This window comes from Solea senegalensis, linkage group LG12, assembly GCF_019176455.1.
Source record: "Solea senegalensis isolate Sse05_10M linkage group LG12, IFAPA_SoseM_1, whole genome shotgun sequence".
Classification (NCBI taxonomy): Eukaryota; Metazoa; Chordata; class Actinopteri; order Pleuronectiformes; family Soleidae; genus Solea; species Solea senegalensis.
The window spans coordinates 16417692-16444435 of NC_058032.1; the positions used below are offsets into that span (position 1 = coordinate 16417692).

A 26744-nucleotide genomic window follows, 5' to 3' on the forward strand; every position below is an offset into this window, starting at 1 on the left:
GTTATGGCCACAAAGGCAGAAGAACAGTTAGGGGCAGATTCATGGACGAGGCTGCTCGCTCTCAATCTATAATGCCAACAGCTTTACCACTCCATTATGGCGACGGCACGCACACCTACAGGCTAGCGGCCGTATATCACATGTTCTGTCACAGAGGTACGGAGGCAGAGAGTGCCGGCCCGTGGAGCTCCTATTTTCTTTGTCACGGTGGTTGGTCTGTTGTAGCACTGGTCGCTCTACCCCTTGACTTTGAAAAAAAAAAATTGCTCATCAACTACTTGATGGTTAATGGGTTTTTTCCTGTTTTTTTGTAATGTTTCAGAAAACATCCTGTTGGACTCCATCAGCTTAGAGCAATTTAGAAAAACAGCCACATTTTAAAGAGCTGGTCTCCCAGTTTTCAAAATGAACTTGGATTCACGTGAATCTGGCTGTAGATGTTTTATTGGTGGATATCGTATGGTGTATATTTAGACAACACATCATTTTTTATTTGTATTTATGTTTTATGAACATAACGATATATTATGCCTATATAAATGTTACTGTGATTTTGTTATCGTCCTTTTGTCTGCCTGTAACCATAACGAACGTGCTGCTGCCTGTCTTGGCCAGGATCCTCTTGTAAAAGAGATTTTTAATCTCAATGGGGCTTTTCTGATTAAATAAAGGTTATTATAATAATAATAAAAATGTTACCACACTGCTATTAGCATTTGGCTCAAAGCACCAATGAGCCCAATTACATTTTCATAGAGTTGGTAGCATGGCTGTGGACCCTTAGTCTTTTTAGATATTGACTAGAAAGCAGAGACACATTTAAAGGGAGATGTGGGATTCATTAATGATAAGTGTGAATGGATACAGTCATCAAACCTTTTACCTAAATCACTGTGGTTTGCTTGCACCTACTGCTTTTTCTAATCTCCTCATCTTCAATTACACAGTTTTATGTTAAAAAGCAAAGGTCATGAACTTATACCAACTCATCCAGCAAATACAGCTCAACAGTCATTAGCGCTCTTTTAAATAGTTCTTCAATTAACATCTACCCTCAAAAAATGTCAAACATCATCCTAACAAAGCCATTTTATCTACGATCTCCTTAATATTTTGCGTCTGTCGACGATGGGATTGAAAAAGATGTTTGATAAATAAATGAAGTGAATGAACTAGACTGAGATGTGAGAAGAGAGAGAAAAACAAAACCAAAAAAAGAGAGTTTAAAAATAGTTTGTAGTGAAAAAGAAAATAGAGAAACATAAATTATTCCTGCACCTTCCTATGAAAGCACTACCAATCAGAATAAAGGCAGAACGCGTGGCAGAACTAAGGTAGACATTCAAGCAATCCTGCCTGAATGTGCCTCAGCCGTATTTTCCTTTAAATGCTAATGCCACGCCACAAAATATAAAGGCCAGTGGAGGGATGGATGTCCCAAGGAAAGCTGCCTTTTATTCAACACTAGATGAATTGGACATGAATAGGGCATGGCAGTTGGCAGCACACTGGCGGGCAGACAGGCGTGCAGGCGGGCCGGTGAGCGGCTGACTGGCAGACTGGCTGGTATATGAGCATAGACGTCTTTTTGATGCTAATTACTGAATGGCGCCTTTTGCAGTCTGATGCAACACGGGGACAGAAAGCAGCGCTTAGGCCATGTGTGAGGATGGGCAGTGGGTTGAGAGACATGGGGGCGGTGGGGGTCTTGAAGAAAAGAGGATGGAAAAAGGAGAAGGAAGAGGAAAGATGAGAGGACCGTGACCAAAGAGGGGTTGGTTGCATCAAGTTACAGCTTCTAATGCAAGAAAGTAAAAAAAAAAAACTCTCTCTCTCTCTCTCTCTCTCTTCTTCAGTCTAGAGAGTAGAATACCAGAGTGGAATAATATTGCCACTGTGGTAGAAAGAGGGATTACTGTGTTTTGGGAGACCTGCAGAAACACATGGATCACATGGCTGCTCCAGGCCTCCCAAGCTGCTCAGATTACTGCTGTCAATCATTGTGTTCCACTAACACTGTGGCCCAATGTACTGTATCTCAGCACAAAACCTGAAACCACTTTTTGGAAATATCCTTCACATCTCTGTTTCTTCCTATTAGGCAGGCAGAAGGAAAATGCACTTTAAAAAAGCCACTGTGGAGAAAGAGGTAAGATTCCTTCACACCTTGTTATCTGGGGGCATTAATAAGGGAAAAGCAGCTTGAAATTCACACTTGCTATCAGTTACTTAATGAAAATAAAAATAAATGGCTTGAATCTCCTCTTGTGCTTTCCATCATTAGTTGGCAGGGGAAGCAAGCTGTAAGCAGAAAATGTGTTAAGGTTTCTTTCAAATGTTTAGCTCGTTTTAAAGAGAGCGATCAAAGTGTTGCATGGCTCGTTCATGTCTGCCATTAAGCACAACTTGCCTAGTGGGCAGCTGTGCTCATAACCAACACACTGTACGGTATAATAATCATGCCGCCTCACCCAATTACAGCAGTGCGGCAACATGGTCTACACGTAACTCTGCTAATGCCCTCACTGACCATATTCACCCACAGTCCAGACGACAATGTTCCGTGTTTTAAATTAGTCCTTGAAAGGTTTCTTTGCTCCAGGACATCTGGACTTTAGATTGGCTTACATTTGCAATCTTGACTTGTCCCGTTTTTTCAATGACTAGCACAAACCTCCATCCTGCTTAGAACCTGTGTGTTCACGTAGTTTGAGTGAGTTTGGCTGACCATCTGTTTTTATGTCTATGGTGTGTCTAGTATGTGAGTGCACCGGGCCAAAGAAGGAGATGAGCTACATTAGGACTTGGAATACAAGGTCTAATTAATTTTCCTTGCCTACGGGTTATTCAGGTAAAACAATTACACCTGTAATCTATTTTCAACAGAACGAAACTGTCTTTGCAATTAATGTTATTATCCTTTAGCTTGTAATAAAGCAGAGAACACACTGAAAGTGCAGCCCGGGCCTTGGTGATGGGACATGTCTGGGGGGACTGTGTGTGTGTGTGTGTGTGTGTCGATACTGAAACACAGGCCTGTGCGTGAACCGCACATTGGTTCAGACAACATTAATAGTGTTCCAAATGCAAAAGAGATTGAGTTTGCCGCAGGATGAATAAAAATATCACAATGGGCAAGGTCCCTATAATTACTTGGATTCAATTAAGGGCCTTTTGAGCAGGTGGCTTAATAAGCTTTCAGCCTCTTCTCTCCACTGTGCAGCCTAATGAGTGTCAGTCAGAGTCAGGAGAAGATAATGCTCTTGGCCTCAGGGCCTTCCATTACTCTCTCGCCGTCACCTTCTACCATCGGGCCCCCGGCTACGTCCGTGACAGACATGTCTGACTGTTCACAAACTCATTCAGTCCATGTCACTTCGAGCGCACTTACATTGTTACAGGTGTAATATGTATTATATAAATTGACACATGGAGAAAGCACTTGTGAGGCTTTTTATTGCTCTCTTCTCAGCATGTGCTAATTTAGATTGGGTAGAGGACTGGAAGGAGGGAAAAGGGACTTGGTCGATATTCATGCTGCTTATTTTAATCTAGACATGAATCCATACTTCTTTTTTTTTTAACTCCCTTAACAGTTTATATTTATGTAACCCAAGGCAGTGAAGGAAGCACTGTAATAAAGCAAATATCTGCTTTATTTAACTCACATAACTAATCAGGTGTTTCTGCTGTCAGACAGCTTTTTGTTTTGTCCTTCACATGTTTCGTCTGTGAGCCTGATCCTTATCTTTCCTTTTGCTTCTGTGGATGCTGAGTGTTTGAAACGAAGGCTTTAAAAAAAAAACATTAAATGTTCCCTGCTGACGAGGGACAAAAACACACAGAACAACGCGAGCTGAAACAGTCAATCTGTGTGGAGGGATGAGGAGACAACACAATTCTACATGAGGACATTTAAAGTTCACATTCCCATCATGTTTTTAACATTATTATTGTACAGTGGCTGTCACCTTTTAATTTCCTGTATTTCAGCTTTGTAAATGAAAACCTTTAGAGCATAGACGATCAATAGTCACGATGATAACAGTGTACTCGTGTGTGAGGGATTTACGAAGAAGAAACTCAAATCTAAACGTTTGATTTGCTGACTCCCATATCATGACCGCGGTGTGTGTGGACTGCACCGTCATAATGGACGTTGTTTTACTGCAAGTTTTAATTGCTGCTTGCTTGGCTGTTGGTGGATGATCTGGTATTATTGGTATAACAGAGGATTAACAGAATTTATTTATTTTTTTTAAAAAGCAACCTTGTGTAACATTGCTGCTTGTTCCTTTTTAATTATTTCTTTCATTTTTGTTTTATTTTGTGTGTGATTTAAAATAGAGGAACATATCACACGCAAGTAAGACGACCAATAAAACAAAGTTTACATGTGTATTATTTGCAACCTAATTTTCCTGACTTGAGCGTTTGAGGGAAATGTTACTTGTAATTTGCATTTATGAATTAGAGTCGTCTGATATTGAAAATACACAACATTAATTGGATACACACAGCATAACCTTTGATGAACGGTGTCGTCAGTTCCTCGAAGGTTGCGGCTTGAAAAATCACATTTAATCTCCTCGGCAACATTTGAACGAGACGTTTTGGATGCCAGCAGAATAACACACGGCCGTGATGCTGCTGCTGATGCTGCTGCTGCTGCTGCTGCTGCTGCTGCTGCTGAGCTTTCTGGACTTGAGGCGCTCAAGCAGAGGGGTTCACTAAATGATCTATATGCTCTGTATGTGTGTCAGTGCATGTGTGTGAGATTGTATCCCAGCGTGAGAAAATCAATGAGACCAGTGTAATAGGAACCCGTTCATCAGCATTTGCACACATGCACAAGCACTAACGCATATGAACACTCTTCTCTGCCACACACAGTCACACACACACACTGCTCCCACATACTGTAGGTACATACAATATACACACTTTCTTACACTTCTGCACAAACGCACACTGCCTCCCTCTGTTCCACTCGCTCTGCACGCAGTCTAGAATATTGATGTGCTCTTTAAGAGCCCTTCTCTCTGTCTGTGTCACATTCCATCCATCTACATACCATTTTCCAACCATACTATCAGACTGAGTGAAAACAATCCAGCACTAACTCTTCTTTTATACAGTGGTTTATACTAATAATCACACGGGCTCAGATGGCATTGCACAACCCCCACATTTCATCATCTTCACATTATAATGAGGCAATATGGCCCTCTACTCTGTCAGTTTCTATGATTACACATCATTAATATATTCCTTGTTCCATGTTGAGTGAAATATTATTCCCAAACTCTGCTGTACTTCATCAAGGAAGGATTCCAATGACAGAAATGTTCATCTCTTGGCATTTCTACTTTCATCTACACCAAAGGAATATCTCTCTCTCTCTCTCTCTCTCTCGCTGTGTGTGTGTGTGTGTATACTTGTATTTGTAACCTCTTTATCTTTTCTGGCATAAAAAAACTGACCGTGTAATAGGTTTAAGAGACTAATATTTGAATTGTGGTTAGTTTAAGGTTTTGGTTAAGGTTAGGGAGTGAAAGGTCGTCAATGCAGTGTCCTTAAAAGGAGAGCTGCCTGAACCTGTGTGTATGTGTGTGTGTTCTTGTATTAGTGGCTTTGTGAGGACCGATACATTGCGTAAACCTTACAGGACACTTTGGCTGGTCCTCGCTCCTTTTAAGGGCTTGCGTGTGTGTGTGCATGTTTATATGCATGCATGTCCACTTGTAAAAACAGAGAAAAGAGAGAGGTGCTAGTGTGTGCACATCACTCCGAGGTTGATAATCACGGGAAGAATGTAGAACTAATGAGAGTCTTTTATGTGTGGAGAACTAAGCAGTGCTCCTGGTGATCTCTCAAACCTGCAGGAGAGTTTGCACAAAGAACATAAAACACAGGGTGCACAGTTTAATAAGACTAGCCTTACACAGATGACAACGTGTCAATTAGTATCTAGTGTCTGGCTGAAAGATCCTTAAGGAGGTAGATTTGAAAATCCTGCTGCTTCTGCGCCTGATTCCAGCACAGAGCCAGCAAATCAAACGGAGAGTCTATCTTTATGGCACTGAAGTTGACATAAAAACAACAACACTAAAAATACATGAACAAGAATACGCGAGGATTACTACCTTCCAATCATTCCAGCAAGTGTGTTTCATCTCTCCCTACTGTGTCATCAGTTTATTTCAAAGCAAGCAGAAACTGATAACTATCCTCCAATCATTCTCCTCAGCTATCTTTATGCGCCCGCTTTTATGATGTTACTTGTCTTTACAGCTGTGCCATAAAAAAATAAAAATAATTCATTCGAAGAGAAAAAGCTCATCTTCATCTCGTTTAGTTTTTCATTTTGTGGACAAACGTAGTGAAATTAGCTCCGGAAATGTCGGTGTCAACAGTTGATGCCGGAGGTGCTTATCATTATGATCAACATCTGAAACGTCCCTCAAGGAGAGTGGTATCCATCAGTCATTCTTCCCTCCTTCCATCACTCACCCTTCTCCCCCCCACGTGTCATGTTTTTATCCTTCCTGTTACCTGCAGCCTCCTCTCACCAGCCTTTGCCGTGTAATCTAGGGGATTGTTTGGTCTCTTGGTGTGAGAGGTGATGGCTACAGCAGGATGAGCGTGATAATCTGCCACACTGGATTACCGCCTAATCTCTAATCTCTCTGGCCCTCCTTTGCCTGGGGACCACCTCCACCGTGCCAATTTTATTAATCTGAGTCCCCGCGGCAATGGCTTAGCTTTGCCCATTTTGATTTCCCAGCTTTCATCAAGGATATAAAGCAAAAAGCAGTATGAAACAATAGATTGTTGTGATGCAACACATGAAACTTGAATTCTGCGACCCCTTCGTGCACTAGTGAAGGATTTAGCTACTGATGTCTGTTAATCCGCAGAATGTGAGGATTCATCAAGAACAGTTGCTTTAGGGATGTCCCACATTAACAAAATTGCAGTGGGTTGCAGTTTGGTTTGCATTCTCTGGGTAAATGCTGAACATGGGCTTCAACAGCATTCCGTGTAATATCCATCAGAGTCAGAGTAAGCATGAAGGTTGCTGTGTCCTGCTGACTCCCTGACCTGGAACACTCACAATTAATGTCCCGTATCATGAGGTTAAATTGGTGTTAGTAATTCCACTGGCTAGTTGAGAGACAGCTGAGTAGAGGAAGGCTATTCTAGTCACGTACTTGCTAAGAGCGAACATGATTAACCAATTACCTTGCCTTTCTGATAAATGAGTAACCAGTTCAGGGCTGATCCCTGCACTGACGTCTGTCACTGTGTTGAAACATTGTGACAGGTGTGGTATGCATGCGAGGCAGGATGCTAATGCTATGGAAATTGATTGGAACTCATGCCCATGGATACACAGTCGATCTCAACATGTTCCATTCATATTGTTGAAATCCTAGTTTTCTCATCTTGCTGCTTTTTAGTCAATAAGTCGATAGTTGTGCCTCCATTAAATCCAGAAGCAAACGAGTCAACGAGAGTCCGATTGTTGACGTTTTTTAATTTCATTAAATGAACAAAAATAGGAAGACTGTAATGTAATGTTCACGTACAGTGGGGTCATGTCCAGTGCGTTCATGATTTGTCACAAAGTGCACTATACAATCTCAAAGTCTGAATCGCGGTGAATGCGAGCAGATTATTATTAGAAGCATTATCTGGTTTATTCCGGTTTATAATCTGGAAATGCTTTGAAATCAAGCACTGACTGCATCAATTCACAGTAAAGCTTATGAACCCTCTTATGACCATCATGATAATCAGGCCGCCTGGATTTACTTTGATTTTAGAATTATCAAAAAATGTTCAATGAGTGAGTGCTTCTGCCCCTTATTCCAAAATAAATTTGACTTCATTCTGAGGGCTACCGTAATGATAATATGGGCGCAAAGCTCTATTTCTCTATTTTTCTGGTATCCATCCATCCATCCTTTTTGAATTTCCTCAGAAACAGTCTAGGAGTTAGGGTAATTACAAGTAACAGGAGGGTTAATGCATAAAATGGGAAAGATGTAGTGTTCACAGTCTGAGAGCTATATGTTTGGGTGGAGTGGCTCAGTGGTTAAGACCGGTACCCTAAGTGTAAAAAACATCATGGTCGCAATGGTCGCAAGTTCAATTCCACCCCTCGCTGACTGTACTCTATTCCATTGTAAGTCGCTTTGGATAAAAGCGTCTGCTAAATGACATGTAATGTAATGTTTTAATTATTCTATGGAGAGTAAAATATTACAATATTAAGATACAAAATCATTCATCATCATTGTGAGCTCAAAATCAATCAGATGAATTCAGTGCAGCTAAAAGCAATTGCTCATGGAAGCTGCAGTGCTTTGTTTGCCTACATCACATCGTGGACTCAAATGTCAGTTACAGGTCTCAGGTATTTGGATCCCATTTTTTTGTGGACGTTTTCTGCAAATGCAGCAGACCTGGAACATTTCATCCCACACAGTTCCTTGTCAAATCATGGCACCTATATTATCCAGCAACTGTTTTGGCCAGCTTGGCTTCATGTGAGTTTTGCTCCTACAGTTAATGTAGCCTGGAGCTGCGAGCCTCGAGCACAGAAGACGAGCGGGATACAGAGGACTGGCAATCACATGTATTTCTAACTCCACATCCCCAGATCTATTCCATTTTCAAAATTTTAGACCTCGGCCTCAACCAACACTGCCTCAAGACATCATTTGCTGCAACTTATCAGATTTTGCGAAGCTCTTCTTATTTGGCTCCAAGGCCTTTCTGTGGCTGCAGAGGACTTTTATCACATGTTCAGTAGTACTCCCTAAAATGTGTAAACACACTTTGATGTGTAAAATGACTGGATTCAAGATTTTAATGAAGAAGAAAGTACAACCATGTCAAAATGTTGTACAAATGTACTCATGTTTAAGATGGATTAAAGGATAATCTTTTTAATCTAAGACTTATTTACACCTAATTTATATCAATAATATAATAATAATCGCTAATAATTGCTTCAATAATGCAAAGATACATAATAAAAGCAGTTAAAATGAAGTGAATGAACGCTCACTGATATTTACTAAATCACAAACCACTGTTTACTGATGAGCACATCTGGTCGGTGCTTTACTGTGTGTCTGTGTCTTTGACCAACGCACCTTTGTCACCAACGTGTGTGTTTTCAGGGTTGAGTGTGTCCAGCAGCTGGATTGAGGTGGTCGGTCGGGTTTTGCCGTGGTCCTCCAGCTGATGGTCCGCCGAGCTCAGGCCGTTCTCGTACAGCTGGCTCTCACCGTGCCGCAGATGCCAGGTCAGACCCAACAGGTGGACCGCTGCACACACACACAGACACACAACACACAGCAGCAGCCGAGGGGGAAAAGGAAAAGCAGATAGAGGAAAAAAAATCAATATTCAAAGCATGCATATGGGTGTGTCTGAATCTTCTTTAATGCCTATATCTTAAAGCCCTGGCTCGGTTTATGTGGCTATTAGTGCCAGGGCAAGACAATGCACAATTACACTAAGAACACGTGTACACACACACACACACGCTCTCGTCCACTATGTGCATGTACACACACACACACACACACACATAAACAGTGAATGTGACAGAGGTGGGCAATTATGGCAGATCTTCAGAGCCTGAGCCCAGGGCTGATATTAAAGCACTAACACAGTCTTTTATGCATGACTAATGATGCTTTGAAAGCTGCTGCCGATTCACAATCCATATGGGCCTTTTAAATAACAAAGGGTTTGGGAGGATACCGGATTCCCCTCCCACTCATAAAACTGTTTACTAGGACAACAATTCCAACATGCTGTTAAATAAAAGCAACAAACACCTGCCCATTAAGGAAATTAATTAGCAGCTTGCAAGGTCTTTCAATAAAATGTTCATTAAAACATTCACCTTGCTCTGACCAGTCACAGGGCTCCATTCATGTGGGAAAGTTCTCCAACGCCGCTTTAGATTTGACTAATCTATGAACGTAATGTCTCTGCTGATCGGAGGAACAAAGCAATTGGAGTAAATCGTTGCAGGTTTTTTTTTTTTTTTCTCATTTGACACATTCAGAACATCAAACAAAAGCAAAGACTCACATCACAAAGTTACTGTGCGCTGGTGGCAGTCAGAGGATGGCTGCTGCATTAAGATCAAGGTAAGGAACTTCTAACGACTTCAAACATTTTCACTGTCTGTCTTCTGTCTGGCGACTGATTGCCATCAGCCGCAAAAAGCACTTGACACGCTCTTGCACAAAATGGCTGCTTCGAAAAACAAATTCACAGTTACGCGCGCGCACACACACACACACATCTGTGTATTATTGCGCCAGCTGCTGTCCTGCATGCATGCATGTTCACACACCAGCACACCTACATGCTGATGAAGGGATACCTGATTAAAACTGTCACTTTGCAGGAGCAGCAGAACAGCAAAGGAAGGACCAATTTCTCTGAAAAATATAGCACGTCTGTGATCGGCTCTGAGCGCTGAAGCCAATTTGCTCCCCTCTCGCATCTATGGGGATCAGAAAATCATACATTTCAACTCCTGACTTAGCCCTAGCCTCTGTTGGATTAGCTATCTAGTCATGCACACTATGAGCTCTTCAAAGCAGAACAGTGACGATTACCGGGGCCAAGAGGGAGACGTCACGCATCATTTAATTCATACTAATTGAACTGTCAGTCTGTGATGAGACCAGACAGGGACACGTCCAGATTCTTTACATCAGTAAGGGAACAAGTCACTCTTTCTTTCAGGTTGTTTACTTTCACTGTGGTTTATTTTTTTTTTCCATTTAAATGACGCAGGGTGGGGGGTTTTTATTATTAGCATATCCTTGTGTAATTAGTTTGGAAGATTGATTCTGGGGGTTGTACTGACAAGCAGTACCCGAAATGATCTGCCTTGTACACTCAATTTCATGGGTTTAGTTACAGACCAAATCCCTTCTGGTTGTCTTTATGAATGTACTGCATCTTTGGCAGACAGGTGGGAGGAAGTACAAAAACAGAAAAACAACAGCCAGGTAGAGCGGAATCTGCAGCGGAAAAAGCTGATGACGGAGAGAATCTTGTTATATTTAACAAAGACAAACTGAGAATCAATGCAGCAGAGACTTACTTTTAAAACTCTGAGCCATGATCAACTCTCTTCTATTAGACTTTGCCAGGAAATATAGCGTGGCGCCTACAAATGTAGGTTCGTATGCATCATCGCTGTTTGCGCTGCATTATATTACGCAGTAGAGTGGAACATTTCATAGTTTCATAAATGAGTCTGTAAGAATGCTCAGTGAAGGATAACAAGTTATTCCCAAACTGATACATTTCGATTTAGATGCTCCATTTTTCCTCTTTTCCTCTCATCTGAATTGCTTTTCCTTTTCTTCTTGTAATCCACCAAACACACACACACACACACACACACACACACCTCCATTAGCCAAGTGTCACCCACTCCAGTAATGACTCTGCAGCGACAGTCCTCACAGGCTCTCCTATCTTCTCCTCTTTACCATTTCCATCCATCCTCAACAGCTCCTCAGTCCACACTCCTCCTGCTCATCAGCCTGTGTCTCCTGCCCTCTCTAGTTTTAATGCTGTTGACCTTTTGCTTGAACACTCAGCATCTCGAGTCATACAGCAAACACACACGCACACACACTAAAGTGATGACAGATAAGGACCTTGATAAGGAGAGGATGGTGGTGAAGAGCGCGAGTTCGTGCATTTGCTCTCGTACTTTTGAGGACCTGCTCGGAGCAATCTCAAGCCTTGTGAGGACAAATTTGTTGTGATTCACTTGACCGTATTAATTGTGGGCATTTAAAACTACTTTTGGAGCTATGGGCAAGGACAAGATTATAGGGTTTTAATAGAGGTTTACATTTGGAGACAGAGGAAAAGTGGTTCTTGTTTGGGACATACAGGATTATGTGCGGTCCCTTGAAAGAGACTGTTGAAGGTTCATTTGTGGCCTTAGAAACATAGACAAAAAAAGAAAATAAACTAGGTCAGCTAAAATGGACCATGCGGCTGGTGTAGTGGTTAGCACTCTTGCCTTTGCAGCAAGAAGACCCGGGTTAGAGACCCAGTCAGAAAAAGGGCCTTTCTGCATGGAGTTTGCATGTTCTCCTGATGTGTGCGTGGGTTTTCTCCGGGTTCTCTGGCTTCCTCCCACAGTCCAAAAACATGCAATATGGGGATTGGGTAAATAAGACACTCTAAATTGACCGTAGGTGAGAGAGTGGATGGTTGTTTGTCTCTGTGTGGCCCCGCGATGGACTGGCCAACTGTCCTAGATATACACTGCCTATGTCAGCTGAGATTGGCACAGCACCACCACGACCCTCATGTGGAGGATAAAGTGGTAGAAAATGGATGGATGGATGGATGGATGGATGGATGGATGGATGAAGGTTAGCTATAGTTTATTTCCTGAGAAGCCAGGTTGTGGTAATTGAAATTGAATTTGTTGGTCTAAATGAAGCTAATTGTGTCACAAGCTCCCTCTAAAAGGCAGACAATAACATGGACTCACAGTCATAAGTTTAGGATACTGCTGTGGTACTGCTGAGCAGGATGAACTTTATGCGTACAGTGTTACAATAACTAGAATTGTCCCTCTGCTGACCAATGCAGTTTAAGTCTACACAACTTTATGCTTCTTGACTTTGGAATTGTTGTAGGACAAAGAAATGAGGCCACCATGACCAGTCATCATCCAAACAGATAATCCAGAGAAAAAACTGTGCCACGTTTGTAAAGATTCTTGAGGCATTCTTCACATAATACTTCAATAATAATAGTAATATAGCACGTTCATGAAATATGAGGTCACTCGACAAACTAATTCTATTCAAGTGGATTCAAGGGGCATTCTTGAGATGTCATCTGGCCATTACCTGTTTCCACACACAGAGGAATAAAAGTAGTTAGGAGTAGTATGTGCTTAATTCAGTGGTTAAAAAAAGGATAGTTTGACATTTTGTCAAGTGAGCTTACTCTCTCTTACTCTTGGTCGGAGTTAAATGAGATTGATACGACGCTGATATTAGCATAGTAAACATGTGCTACCTCCTATAACAGGCCAGCTTAACTCAGCACAAAGGTAACCAAATGTGACAATCGGTGTCAATCACCTCCTCTACCACCTGAGAAACTACGTATTTCTTACAATGTAAAACTATTTAACTAAAATTATACCACATACTAGGTTAGAATGGAGTGCGTTCAAATTTGGCAAAGGATTTTATTTCTTACTGTAATTAAAAATAAGTGTTCTGATTAAGCTGCAACTATTGAGTCTGGATACTAACAGGCTTCTTTTCCCCAAAGCAATGGCAGTAGAGGCTCATGGGTGGTTCTTGCACTAAGAGCCATCTGCTCCACCAAAATGATGGAAATATATAGTCTAATTTTCAGAATCAAAATTGGAAAAATTAAACGTGATGGTGGCAAGATAAATGTAATTGGATATGATTTAATTATCCAGTAAACTGCAAAATGTTCTGTGCTTATGTTTATGAATTGAAATCATTCTTGGTCAGTTAACTAAGTGAAAGCAAACTCGAGACGATACATTTATACAGTCAACGGAATATGATGTGCCTTTTATTTATGTATTTATTTATAATTTTTTGACAGGGACCATTAAGGTCATCATAACAGGGGAAAAATAAATAAATCCGATTTTATAATAGGAAAAAAATACATTCAGAGTCACTGCTTTTCCCCACATCCAAATTCAACTGCTTACAGGATTCAATGCATTTTTTATCGTATGTGTGGACACACAGCACACACTACACACTCGCACAGACACACACTTAGACACAGCATGCAGTCACTTATGCGAGCAGCATGTGCTCAGCGTGAACCTTCACTCTCACTCTCCTCTACCTCAGACTGTCAATCCATCTCTCTCCCAGTGTCCATCTTTCGCTGCACGAAAACGAACATAACGTGTACATGTCACATGTCAGAGACAGAGTCGGAGCGAGTCCAGTCATTAAAAGCTGAGAGGCAGCAGCAGCAGCAGCACAGCAATGACAGCGAGCTGCCGTGCACAAGGTAAAAAAGCCGCGGCCCTTGCACACATGAGCCATTGATCAGTGTTGCAGTGAGATGAGTGCCAGAGGTAATAGGACAGCACTGCTGTGAGGGGTTTCTGTACTGTACCCTCGCTGTCAGACACCCCACAGAGTCATATGTGGAGGATGTGACAGGCTCAAGGGAGCAGCACCGGGTGAAGGGTGTGATTTAGACAGTTAAGAAGTAAGAGAAAGAGTTTCTTGATGTGGCTTCTTCAGGTTTACTTAAACTACCGCGGAGGAAATTAAGAGGACAGAAGAATTCAAGCTGGTGGACATTTGTGCATAAGGCTGCTCGGATAACTGCTCCCCTACAGCTGCTGGACATTAAGAGCTGGAATGTAAAGCTGTATTGATGGCATATCTTTATTGTGATAGTAAAATGGAAAACCCCTGAACCACTAAATTCTCTCCAGCAGACTTTTACGGACAGCCAGATTTTAAAAGCAGGCAATTCGAGCTGGTGGGCGAAGAGATAACGCTTCGACTTGCAGTTGGTGCTGCAGTTGTTACTATTGTTGTTGTCAGGCATGTGTGTGTCTCCAGATTAGATAGAAATGATTGTGGGCTCCGGTGATGATTAGATTTCACACTTGTGGTGTGAGAAAGAGTAGGAGATGAGTGAAAGAATATATTTTTCTGTATGCGTGTGTGTTCCTGTTGAATGCTTCTGTTACACTACATGCAGTTATCTGGTGTTTGTAACGGTCCTGAGATGGACGGCTGGACACAATGGGTGAGAATGACTGTGAATATACTGTCTTATCGATAACCATTACAGCCAAGGTAGCACCGCAGTCAGTTAAAAATGATTTATCAATACTCTCGCACCAGCAGAAACACACCCAAGCCTGATTGCCTTTTTTTCCCCGGCTCATACACATAGCTAAGTGCCAACCACATTCCATCTGACAACCACAGTCCACAGCTGGCTTTGCCCAGCAGCAAACACTTTCAAGAGCATCCGTCATTTGGTTTAGTGTGTAGTTTAGCATGTACAGTAAAAGCATTTGCTCAGCCCAGCTCTGCATGGCTGTGTCAGCCTCTAGCGAAGCCACAACTTCTGAGGGATGGCAGAAAGAAAAGGCAGCGAGAGAAAGAAGGGCAGAGCAAGATGAAAGACTCCGAGGGAGAGAGGGGCGTAAGAGAGAAGGGGGAGACAAATGGGGACAAAGTGTGAAGGAGAGTGAAGGAGAGCGACTTCAGAGCCAATAAAACAAATCGGTGTCTAAGTCAACATTTGAGCAGAGACAGAGAGCCTGAGGGTCTCCCTGCCCTGCCGCCTTCTCGCCCATCGGCCCTTGCTCCATTCTGACAGACAAAAGGCACTACAGTGTTTTTCTTACTCCCATTCATCAAACCCTTGAAAACTACTAACCCCCACTGTCATACCTGTTTAAGTGTGTTCAATGACATGCACGAGTGTGTGTGTGTGTGTGAGCAGCAGCGGAATCACCTGAGGAAATGTCTCTAAACCTCAGGATTCATCATCCGTGTGACCTTGCTCTTGTCATATGCATGTAAAGTCCTGTTTGGATAAAAGGGATGAAATGACGGGAAGGAGAGATAAAGGAAGAGCAGAGGTGGTGATACTACTCGTGTAGTGAATGATGAGGTTTCCTGTGTACCCTGGTGTTTATTTACCAGTAAATCTCGCCATCAGTGTCATATTTAATCACAGTATAGCGACAGTACACCAAGTCTAACAGATCACAGTTTTTAGCTTCACACATTCGACTGTCGTTTCATTTCTAAACACGGCCCCCTCTCTCTCTCTCTCTCTTTCTGTCACAAGCCCTCTCTTCCACTCTCTCTGTGTCTCCCACTCACTGTCTTACTGATATGGCCCCTTTCTGAACGCTGAGTCATGTTACAACAGACAGAATAGTGTTCAATGAGCAGGGGATCGGCGCCATGTTAGATTCCCCTCCGGCTGCCACCATCTAACACCACATGAGAGCTGAAACGCGGCGACTCTCGGCTGACGCTCACAGTCAGTTGTCGCTCAATCCCTGCGAGATTGTTGTGTGTGTGTGTGTGTGTTGGTGCGCGAGTGCCACAGAGGGTGAGAGAGAACAGTGTGTGTGTGTGTGTGTGTGAGCATGTAGCAGTAAATTATTAGGACTTTTGAGGCTGTTTCACTGCACCCTCTGTGACCTTCTGAAGACATTTGAGCAAAGGGCTCTCTCACCATTCAGAGCTATCTGACCACAGTCTTTCCAGCCATTTAAAGCAATTTTACCAAAGGCTTTTTGGAGCTGTTGGGGCATTTTTAACAAAGGCCAGCGGGTTTCTTAGAGCTGCATCAGTCGACCCAAACAGAAGAATGAAAACAAAGAGAAACTGAACCAATCAATACAGACCCCAATGAGGCATGAAGCAGCTTGCTGAAAGAAGCTCGGGTGAGCACACACACACACACACACACACACACACTTTCATGTACAGTACATACACACCAGTGAACTCAAATACAAAGGTATGGAAAGCATTTATTTATTTTTTTTATCAATTTGCAGAAGGAGAAAAGCAGGAGTTTCACATTACATGTATATGTCCATGCAGCAGGAAAACTTATCACAGGTGCGAGCGTTTGGAAAAAGAAGCTGAAACAAATGAGCCCTCATTGCAGACACATGTACAAACGCAAGCACATGCACAGTGACACAAACCATAAGGACAAACATATGTCTGTGTGTGTGTGTAGTTTGAGTAGTTGAGTTGTTATGTGCGTGTGACAGTGATTTTATGTCTAACTGAACTGCACTGAGCAGGAACATTCCTAATAGAGACAGTTCTTGTTCCCAGGCCCTACTGGAAAAAAGGTTGTAGCAGCCATCGAACCCACTCAGCATTGCTGAGTAGATAATTGGTTGCCAGGCGCTCCTCCGCAACAGAGCTGCACAATGAAAAGGATCGCGGCTGATCCCAGACAAACAGGTGACCACCTGTTCAAAAACTCCCCTTTGGGAGAAAGTTAACGTTTCATTACGAGTAGACCGATTCAGCATCTGCCAGGAAAAATGTCACAAGACTCAGCTGATCCTCTGACTTCAACCCTTTACACAATTTCTGGTTCCCGGCCCACCACCTGCTATCAGAACAGACTGCAATCTCCAGTCCTCTGACGTCAGACTCATCACGCAACTGAGGTCATCACTATACCGCGCTGCAATCCGCTAATGAATGCACTGCAGTCCACACGGCATCATAGTTACCCTGCTAATTCATTTGCAGTATAATAATGTGGCAGTCAGATCAGCTGTGAAGTAGCGATGTTGGACTGTAGTCTCCATGATTCTTCACTTTATATTTTAATTGTGCTCAACTGTGACTGTTTGATGGTGTTTTCTAACTTCATGACGGCACACATGCTTTCAATTACTTTTTTTTTCTTTCTCCCCGCACTATTGGAATATATCCTCTTTTAAAATGAGCATCAGTGTGGTATTTTTCTATTTTAAATTGGTGTTTATTAACGCCATTTACACTTCACATGCCTGCAATAAGTGAAGACGAGCAGTCGACATACAACAGCACGTCAGGGAAACAACCCACTGTCATGTAAATATAGTATTGCAGAAACATGGGCAAATATTTCTGCTTTATGTTGTTGTGAGCCCCACACATGTTGTTTTCTGTTACACTGACAAACACAGATCCGCTTTGAAAGACCGGTTCTGGTTCTTGTTGGCCTTGAGCTAGAATACTTCTCTTGAGAAACCATCTCTCCATCTTACTGTAGAAAACTCTCTGCCTGCTCCCGCATCAGAGGAGGGGCTGAAGTTCTGAAATGATGCCAATTTCACAAAACCAAAGTAATTCATTGTTTTGTTTTGTCCAAACACCATGAGACTCACGAGAACACGAGATTTTGACTCGCTCACAAACTCGCTCAGTAACTGGTTCAGACAGTTCTGAATGTTTTTTTTTCTCCACAAATATCTGCCAATATCCAGAAATGATCCCAGAGGTTGAGAATCACTGCTCTAAACCACCCACCTATAGCTTCAGGAGCTGATGTGACTCAATGTTTTTAAAACTTCCTTAAGCGTCTTTTCTCACTCTGTACAACTATCTTGAAGGACAGTATAGCGGAACAATATGCTGCGCGATGGCCTGCGGATTGTGTGTGTGTCTGATTGCATATGGGGTGCAGTTCAGGGTGAATGGAAGTAGAAGAGCTTCTGCAGAGTGAATCAGCACATTTGAGCTTTTCTTTTTTTTTCCAATGTGGTCAAACTATCTTTTTTACTTTTAGGCATGTCTTTGGCTCCACATGGATTTGTTTCAAATCTTTGCGCCTTTGCCCTTTACACTGCTACACTGAAAAATGAGTCCAAGGAGTCTTTCCACTGCTTTTGTAGAGATATTTCCATAGGTGCTTTGTAGATATGGAAACTCTAAACTCTCTAGAAGACATTTTCATTACATGTTCAGGAATATTGTCAATTTGGGCAACCTAAATTCTTTTTAATTGGATTTTGGTCATACAATGACATAACATTGCATTTATCAAGTCAAGTAACAATGCTCACAATAGTAAAAGTCCTGTCTAGTTCTTAATGACGGCTGTTAAAAGGGACTGGCCTTGGCTTTGCTCAGAGTCAAGACGGCTTTTTCTCTGGCAACACAATTACCTCCACACTGAGGAAAGTTTCTTTGTTCAAGTTCCTGTGTTTGTTGTGTTTGCTTTTAAACAGTGATGAGTGAGCCTGGAGCACTGATACTGAAAAAGGAGGCATTATTACCAGCCTTAGACCGATTTGATTTATAGAGACAATAAATTGACAAAAGTTCCATCATGTGCCTCAGTTGTCCACCAGAGTTTGTGCCGGCGAGAAATATTATTTTCTGAAAATAAGACCATGAGTCAGAAAGCTGCTTTCTGAACCACCTATCGCAAATCTGTGTTTTTCCTTTTACTTTTTAATGACTAATGAAAAACAGCTTCTCCCCCCCAGTACATGTACAGACTATTGAAACCCTCAATATAATGACAATGAAGAGAGTTTTTTAGAGGACAAAAACCATTAAAACTGATATATGATACACAGTCTGTTTTTATGAGCTGTTATATTTTTCTTTTTCAGATGGTAATGTGTCAAAAGACATTGTCAACTTGTCTTAAAGTTTTATGCTGGCAACTATCCCGAACACCTATTTATTCATATATTTATTTACTGTGCAGGCATCAGCTAATTTTGTCAGGTGCTTTCATTAACTACAGCTTTCCAGTTGACATAACAGATGCTGGTTATGCAAGATGAGAGCCAGGTTTAATCAATCGACCGGTATTAGTCCATTAAGCCCGAAACATAAATGAGCATGCATCTGTGCGAGCAAGTGTGATGGACCACAAAGATGCTGGGACACTGGTCGCAATGCTTCACCCTCTGAAGTGCTTCCTCTGCTGTGTTCACAAGTAAACTAAAAGCTACACGTTGTGTTTTTTGTTGCCACACATTTAAAATGTCAAAATATATATTTTATCTCCTATGGTTCTTCGCAAACACGATACACTTAAGTTTAATGTAACTGAAATGCGACATCACATAGTTAGCACATTTAGATTAGGCAAGCCAAACATCCTTGTAGGTGTGAGCTGAACCATTTGTGTCATATTAGGAGGGTTCATTGGTTTTTACACCTCCTATTTCTGCATTTTGCAAATTTATATCTGTGACTGTAAGTGTAAACAAAAAAGAAACGCATGGAATTTTGGATGCAATAATATAATAAGGTAGAAAAAAGCCTCCGCTGAGTTGAAAGAAAAACATTCCCCTTTGTGGTCTTTAAATGGCATTTTCACATCAAATACAGCCTGATATAATTAGGAGCACTCTGATTGGCTCACGTGACTCCGCTGATAGTCGGAGCAGCTTGTTAACACCCTAACCTCTTGTGTCAGCAGCTGAAGGAGGGAGGGAGGGAAAATGTTACACTTCTGCCATCTGTGGTCACACAGAAACGACGCCGCACCACTCCTTTTTTTTTTCAATGTGTCTCACAGAAAATGGAGGGCTAAAATGAAAAACAAACAAACCAAAAGCACCCTGGGTAATATCAATGTGCCATGGTCACCACATATCCTCAGTTTTGGACTGAACAATCAATTGAAGAAGAATTGTGGCATGCTGTCATTAAACGTGTAAGTGTGTCAGGGTAAATGTCCTCTTGGCGTGATATATAATATAATACAGTATGCGTAATGTGCTCCTCAGCCCCCAGTTGCAATTTTTCAAATTGTTAGCCAGGGTGGTCAACAACAGCGTAGTGTAGAACAACCCTTAATTCTTGATAAGCTATAATCAGCAAACATTACCTTAGGGCCTGGATAACCAAGAAAATGTTCTGCTCATTTGTTGATAATTGAAGTAATAATTTGTTGTGGCTCCCCTAAAACCACAAACAACCTTTTCTTTTTTCTTTTTTCTTTTCTTAGTTCAGTTCCATAAATGACTGTACAGAGTTTGACCCCTGTGATTAATGGTAGATTCTTTGAATTACCATCTCACTGTGAAAGTGGATTTACTGGAGGAAAAAGCATGAAAGAAATGAATTTAACACCACTAACGAGTCATTTGGCTCTTTATGGAAGCACCGGGTCCCCTGGAGCATCGTGTGCTGCACATCAGCACGATAAAGAAAATCTTGGCTTAAAGTGTGCACAGTCCCTGTGTGTGTGTGTGTGTGTGTGTAACCTGAATGAAATGTGATTTGGAGGTGATTATTTGATTGCAGGGTGCTGCTGACTTGCTCATTTCACTTGCGTCAGAAGCTTCACCCTGTTGCCATAGAGATGATTATCTTTCCTAACTGTCACATCCCACTTTCCCTCATATTGGATTCAGCAACCATGGATTGTAACAGCTAAAAACAGCGTGACATTCATTAACGCGGAGAATACTCGCATTAGCTTTTTTGACAGCCTGAACTTAAATGAGGTTTAAAAGGGAAAATGAGTAACTGGTAGTGTTGTCTGCAGCAATATTATTTAAGATTACAGATGCAATCTTAATCTGTCCTCTATCTCTCCTTAAATGCCCTGTTTGCTATCATAATGCCCGCTCCTCATATCTGATGGCCGTGTTGTGCTTAATAACAAGCCACAACTGCAGGAGGGAGGGGTACATTGGGAGATAAACAAATTAACAAAGCTATTCACAGCCCCTGCAACACCAGGGGGTATTGGGAGGAGGGGAAAGAGGGCAGTAAAACAGAGAGGAGACCTGCCTTAGCTAATCACAGCAGAGGGTATACACTGCAATCATCGGAGAAAGCATTATCTCTGCAATCATGCATCGTGCCATTGTTGTGTTAATTGGAAACCTTAATTTCAGACATAATATTATTGCCTCATTATTAGCTGTGGTAATTTTTTTTACCCCCAAAATTAATAAACAGGCACCATAACATGAAAAGAAGCAGCATTGACGACTGGCAATAAAGTGAGGTGGGCATTAAGAACTGTTGCCAAGCTGTCTAAAACTGAGAATTTGCTACAAATCACCGCTGTCAAAGCTGTTCGGTAAATTATGGAGAGCGAGATCAAGTGTTCAAGGCCTCAGTGTTACAACAACGATCAGTCTGTGCCCCTCCACTTTGCATGTCAGATCAGTTACGAGCTCTTCGACACAGTGAACCGTGGATCGCCGCTGCAAGCTTTGCAAAGTTTGGCTGAGCGTCACGTGAAAAGCATCATATGAAAAGATGAAGACTCAGCCAAATGTACCAGCTGCATTTGCATGATTTTTACCAGCGGGGTTTGGGCCGTCTCCAAAAAAAATTCTGAAATGTTTGACTTCTGTTTGGCATGACTGGTCGGGAGTTTGTCCTTTTTTAAAAAAAGAAAAAAGAAAAAAAAAAAAGGAAAAAGGAGTTGTTAATAACTTGATTGAGTCAGCAGTATCTCCATGATAAAACTGACAATACAAACTATATTTACATGACAACATTGATGAATACGACAACTTCAAGAGAGGACTGCAACTGATGAATATTTTTAATCTAACTTTATCTACATTATTTTCCATTTCATGATTAGGTTTATGGCAGGAAATTGTAAAAGGTTAAGTTAGTTATAAGAGTTTTTGGTCTGACCAATAACCTAGCAAAATATATAGCAATAATGAAAAAAATAGCAAAAAATGTAATATGAGATGCTTGAATACATTTTTTTTCCCCGATATTTCCCATGTACATTGAGTTGTTTGTGTCAGTCTTGCAGTTGTCCACTCAGCATGTGAAAAATGAAAATGAAAATGAAAAATCTGTTGTTCCTTCTTTCAGTTTAAGAGAAAAATAAATATATGTATACAGCAACGGCCTGAACAGTAAAACAATCAAGCTGAGCTGATTATATGTTCCAATAAAGTCAAATTCATTACCATATTTAAAACAATAAATAAATTGCATTACTTATCATAATAATGTGTCTTCATTAAGAGCATGATTTAATGAGAGACAGACTCAAAATCAATATAAGAGCAAAAGCCAGTGTTGTTATTGTTTGAGGAAGATGAGACTATATGTGATACTACAGAGGGAGACTGTTTTTTTTTTTTTTCCTGGTCTGACAGAGGCTCTTAATTAATTCATTAAAATTACTGAATCATTATGTAATGTGAGAACCTAATCATCTGGCGGCCCGTGTCTCAACCTCTCCCCCCCAGACAAAGACATTAAGTCCACGACCACTTTGATCTCGCTATTTGAATATCTTTGATTTACAGGCTATAACACATCATCTCGTCTTACATCCCATACATCTTGGTTCAGTTGCCATGGTGATGTCAACATGAAGATCAATCATTGCCAAGCAGGAGTGGAGCATGACACCAATTAAAAGGTGATGTCGTCTCCAAGTCATCACTCACACTCCTCACTAATGCACTAATTACCGGGGCCGGGACATTAATGGAAAAGCATGGTTCAGCCTGGGGATTAATCTGCATGGATTCACCAGTGTGTGTGTATGTGAATGTGTATGTGTGTGTGTGTGTGATTAATGCGGACCCCCGCCTGCTCCGTCATGACCTTGAGCACCACCACAGGAGGCAAATGAACTGGCTGGGTGCAGGGCGGGGTTATCTGTTGACGCTGTGCCGTGGTGGCGGGTTGAGCCAAGGTTGAGGATTCACAGGGAATTGGTGCAATCAGAGACGATCAATGAATACATTTTGGCTTTGACTTTGACAAACTGCTGATGATCTTCCAGACTGCAGAACCACTCCCAAAACTTTCTTGATTTTAAAGAATCATATGATAAATGTTCTATTAGCTTTTTTGGCCCCTAATCCAAGTTTGACGATCTGCTCAACTCAATACAGAGTTACGATCCAATACTCCAATACTATTTGCCTAAACAAGAGAGATGTGCAGCGCAGAAAAAGTCAAGAAAAAGACAATATTGCTGTTAAAATAATGAATATTTGCATGTTCTCCCTGTGTGTGCATGGGTTTTCTCCTGGTCCTCCTGAATGGTTGATGTTCCTCTATTGGTGCTTTTCCACTGTATACTTCCAGCATGGCTAGACTCGGTTTGGTATCGTTTTCCATAGTACAGAGAGTCGAGTCGAGCCGAGTCGTGCAGGAAATGTGTAGTGAAAAAGCGCCATATGTGGCTCTGTGATGGACTGGTGATCTGTCCGGGGTGTGCCCTGCCTTTCGCCCTTTGTCAGATGGAATTGGCACCAGCGCCCCCCCGCAGAGGGAGCATAAAGCGGCAGAAGATGAATGAATGAATGAATGAATATTCCTGGCTGAAGTTTAGAGAGAGAGAAGAGCAGACTCCTGCTGTGAGGCTGCAGGTGCTGCTGGTAGAGAAAATGAGTGTGTGTGTGTGTGTGTGTGTGTGGGGGGGGGAGTGGAGAGGGGACAGGAAACTAATGCTGTGTTTGTGTACAGTGTGTCATTTGTGACTGAAATGGTGACAACGTTGCTTCTCAAAGTTTGTTGAACAGGTGTTTGATAGTGGAGCGTTGACGTTAATATTCTGTACAAACGCTGGTAAAGAACACTGGTCCCTAATAGAGCGAACACATCTGTGTGTGTTCTGGCATAAACGCTGAGCTTGACCTGTTTGTAACGAAGCTGGCACTCGTCCGAGGAAATGGTTAATTTTAGGGTTAAGAGTTGAATTGGGGTGAGGTAAAGATTAGGGTTAGCCGACAGCCAGAGGCCAATCAGTTAAAAAAAATAAAAAAGTCATTATTTATCCAAGTTAGTATCAGTCATAAAAGCTGACATGCAAAATGCAGTACATCTGCATTCATGTGTGGTTCATATACATATATATACAGTATATATATATACTTATATAGAGAGATATGTGTATCAAATATATATATATGTATATATATATATATAATATACATATCTATCTATATATGTATATATATAGATAGATATGTATACAGTAAATATATATACTCTATATACACAATAAACAAAACTGCAAATAAACTGAAAAAGAAGCCATGAACCAAAGGTAAGTCTGTGAATGTCTAATAGCTTAAGAGCTTCACAATGGATAAAGCCATCCTATGTTCTTGGATTTGTTGGATTTAAGATTATTTTATAGCATTTTTCAGCATTAGTTCAGTTTAGTTTATTAAAAAAGGCACGGATAAATTATTATTGTAATGAATTTTGCAGAGGTGTGATAAAACTAAAATGAAAACTGAGGCAATTATATTTTCTCATAATTATTATGATTAATTATATATTATATTTATGATAATTGTTATTATTAATAAGATGTCACTTTTAAACAAATGAAACAAAGAAACTGAATTGAATCAGAGCGTGAAGCTTGCTATAAAATTAAACAGGAAATGTGTACATCTTTGTGTGTGTGTGTGTGTGTGTGTTTGGGAGAGAGAGAGAGAGACGTATTGCATTTGTCCATCACATAATAATTACCAGTTTGGTGCACTTCAGTCTAGTACAGCTAATTCTCGTCTCCAAGATAATTTTCATGGTACATGGTTTTGGGTCCATGCCACAAAAACTACAATAACTACAAAAATTCTACTTTAGGACATGTTGTCAAATTTAAACAATTGATTACCAATGAATGTAACAATAACCAGTCATTGGAAACTTACTTACTTACAGTTAGTTAAAACTAGTATGCATCGAGAGTCATGTAGCTCTGTGTTGCTCTGAAGGTCCAGCAGTCTGTTGTTAAGGTCACTAAATCTGCACAGACCTCCAATAACATTATCACACATGGAAGGAAACACCTTTGCAGTAAGATGTGAACTGCTTGGCATTTAGTAGCGATGTTCAAGAACGTGGTTTTCTTGTCGACAATGCAAACTCACGGGGAACGCAAAATATTTCCATACCGGTGATTTCAGAAAAGCAGAATGGGGTTTGAGTTCAGTCCATGTGTCGTCTAAATCAGTAGTTGCCATGGTTACTATTAGTTCAGTTCAGGTCAGGGGGAAGGAGGTAACGCATGCAGGACGTCACAGGGGGCGTGGTTAAATCCTCGACTCGATCGATCGTGACGTCGTTTCAATCAATATTGGATTTACAATCGAGATCGTGACACCGGCACTTCACACACACGTGATGCTGTAAAGTAATCTAATATTCTTTATGAGTTCCACAGTGCCAATGCAGGAGATGCGAACCAGCTCAGACTTCAACAGGGGCGGCGTTCACCCTGTTGTATGTTGATATAGCATCAAAATGATCGGAGACATTTTTAGACAAGGTTGAAATCCTACAAAAGAAAGTAAGGGTTTAAAATTTTCAGCAGTCCTTTTTTCCTCTATTGATTTCTTGTTCTTTGGTTTTTTATTCAGCACATGTACTTTTTTACCCTCTGATGCTTGTAACATGCTCTGTGTGTTGAAGTTGCGATTGTGTTTCGGTGTTTTTCTTTTTATTGATTCACTTTTGAATTTATTAGACAAACCTCCCAATTTGCCTGGTTCTCTAAAAATCGGAATGAGTTGGGGGAGGGCTTTGCTTTATACAAAAACTAAACAATAACTTTTTGGCTGTAGCCTGTATCTGCATGCCAGGTGTGCACTGCAACTCACCAATGACGTATGTGAGCAGCAGGGCCAAGGTGAGGGTGAGGAGCGACGCCGACAGAGCTGTACACTTCCAGTTGCAGCAGCGGTGAGGCTTGTTGAAAGTAAACAGTGGCCTGGTCACGCTGCTGCGAGGGAGGGGCCGTGGCGGAGGAGAGTACACCGTCCCAGAGGTCAGAGGGTAACCCTGCCCCGCCCCTGACAGTAGAGCCGATGAACCAGAGCCTTGCTTGAACAGGAAGTGCCTGTGGGACGGAAACAAACAAAGACACACAAAATCACTGATCTGTAATCTCACACATTAATCTGAATGTTGCATTTAAAGGCCCTGGAATATCGCGGACCGTGGTTTGTATTATATTTGTTTATATTTACATCTTATGCACAGATACAATTTGATTATGATCATAGCAACTGTTTTTTTTTCCAGATTACATAACACACTGCAGCTCTAAAATATAGTGAAATTAATAATTACAACTTTGTTAAATTACATCGCTGGTTAATGGTGTAGTCTACTCGGCCCGGGAGATTAATGCTTGCTGTAAATAGTATGGCAACTATTGCATCT

General features: G+C 41.4%; 1 protein-coding gene across 1 annotated transcript in view; it reads right to left on the reverse strand.

Annotated features, from left to right (window-relative positions):
* tenm1 (teneurin transmembrane protein 1) overlaps positions 1-26744 on the reverse strand; it is a 169650-nt gene that overhangs the window by 79788 nt on the left and 63118 nt on the right. The window contains exons 5-6 of the mRNA XM_044040050.1: positions 26180-26418; positions 9168-9341 (exon numbers count right to left, since the gene is read on the reverse strand). Of these exons, the coding sequence (XP_043895985.1) occupies positions 9168-9341; positions 26180-26418 (413 nt within the window). The remainder of the gene's footprint in view (positions 1-9167; positions 9342-26179; positions 26419-26744) is intronic.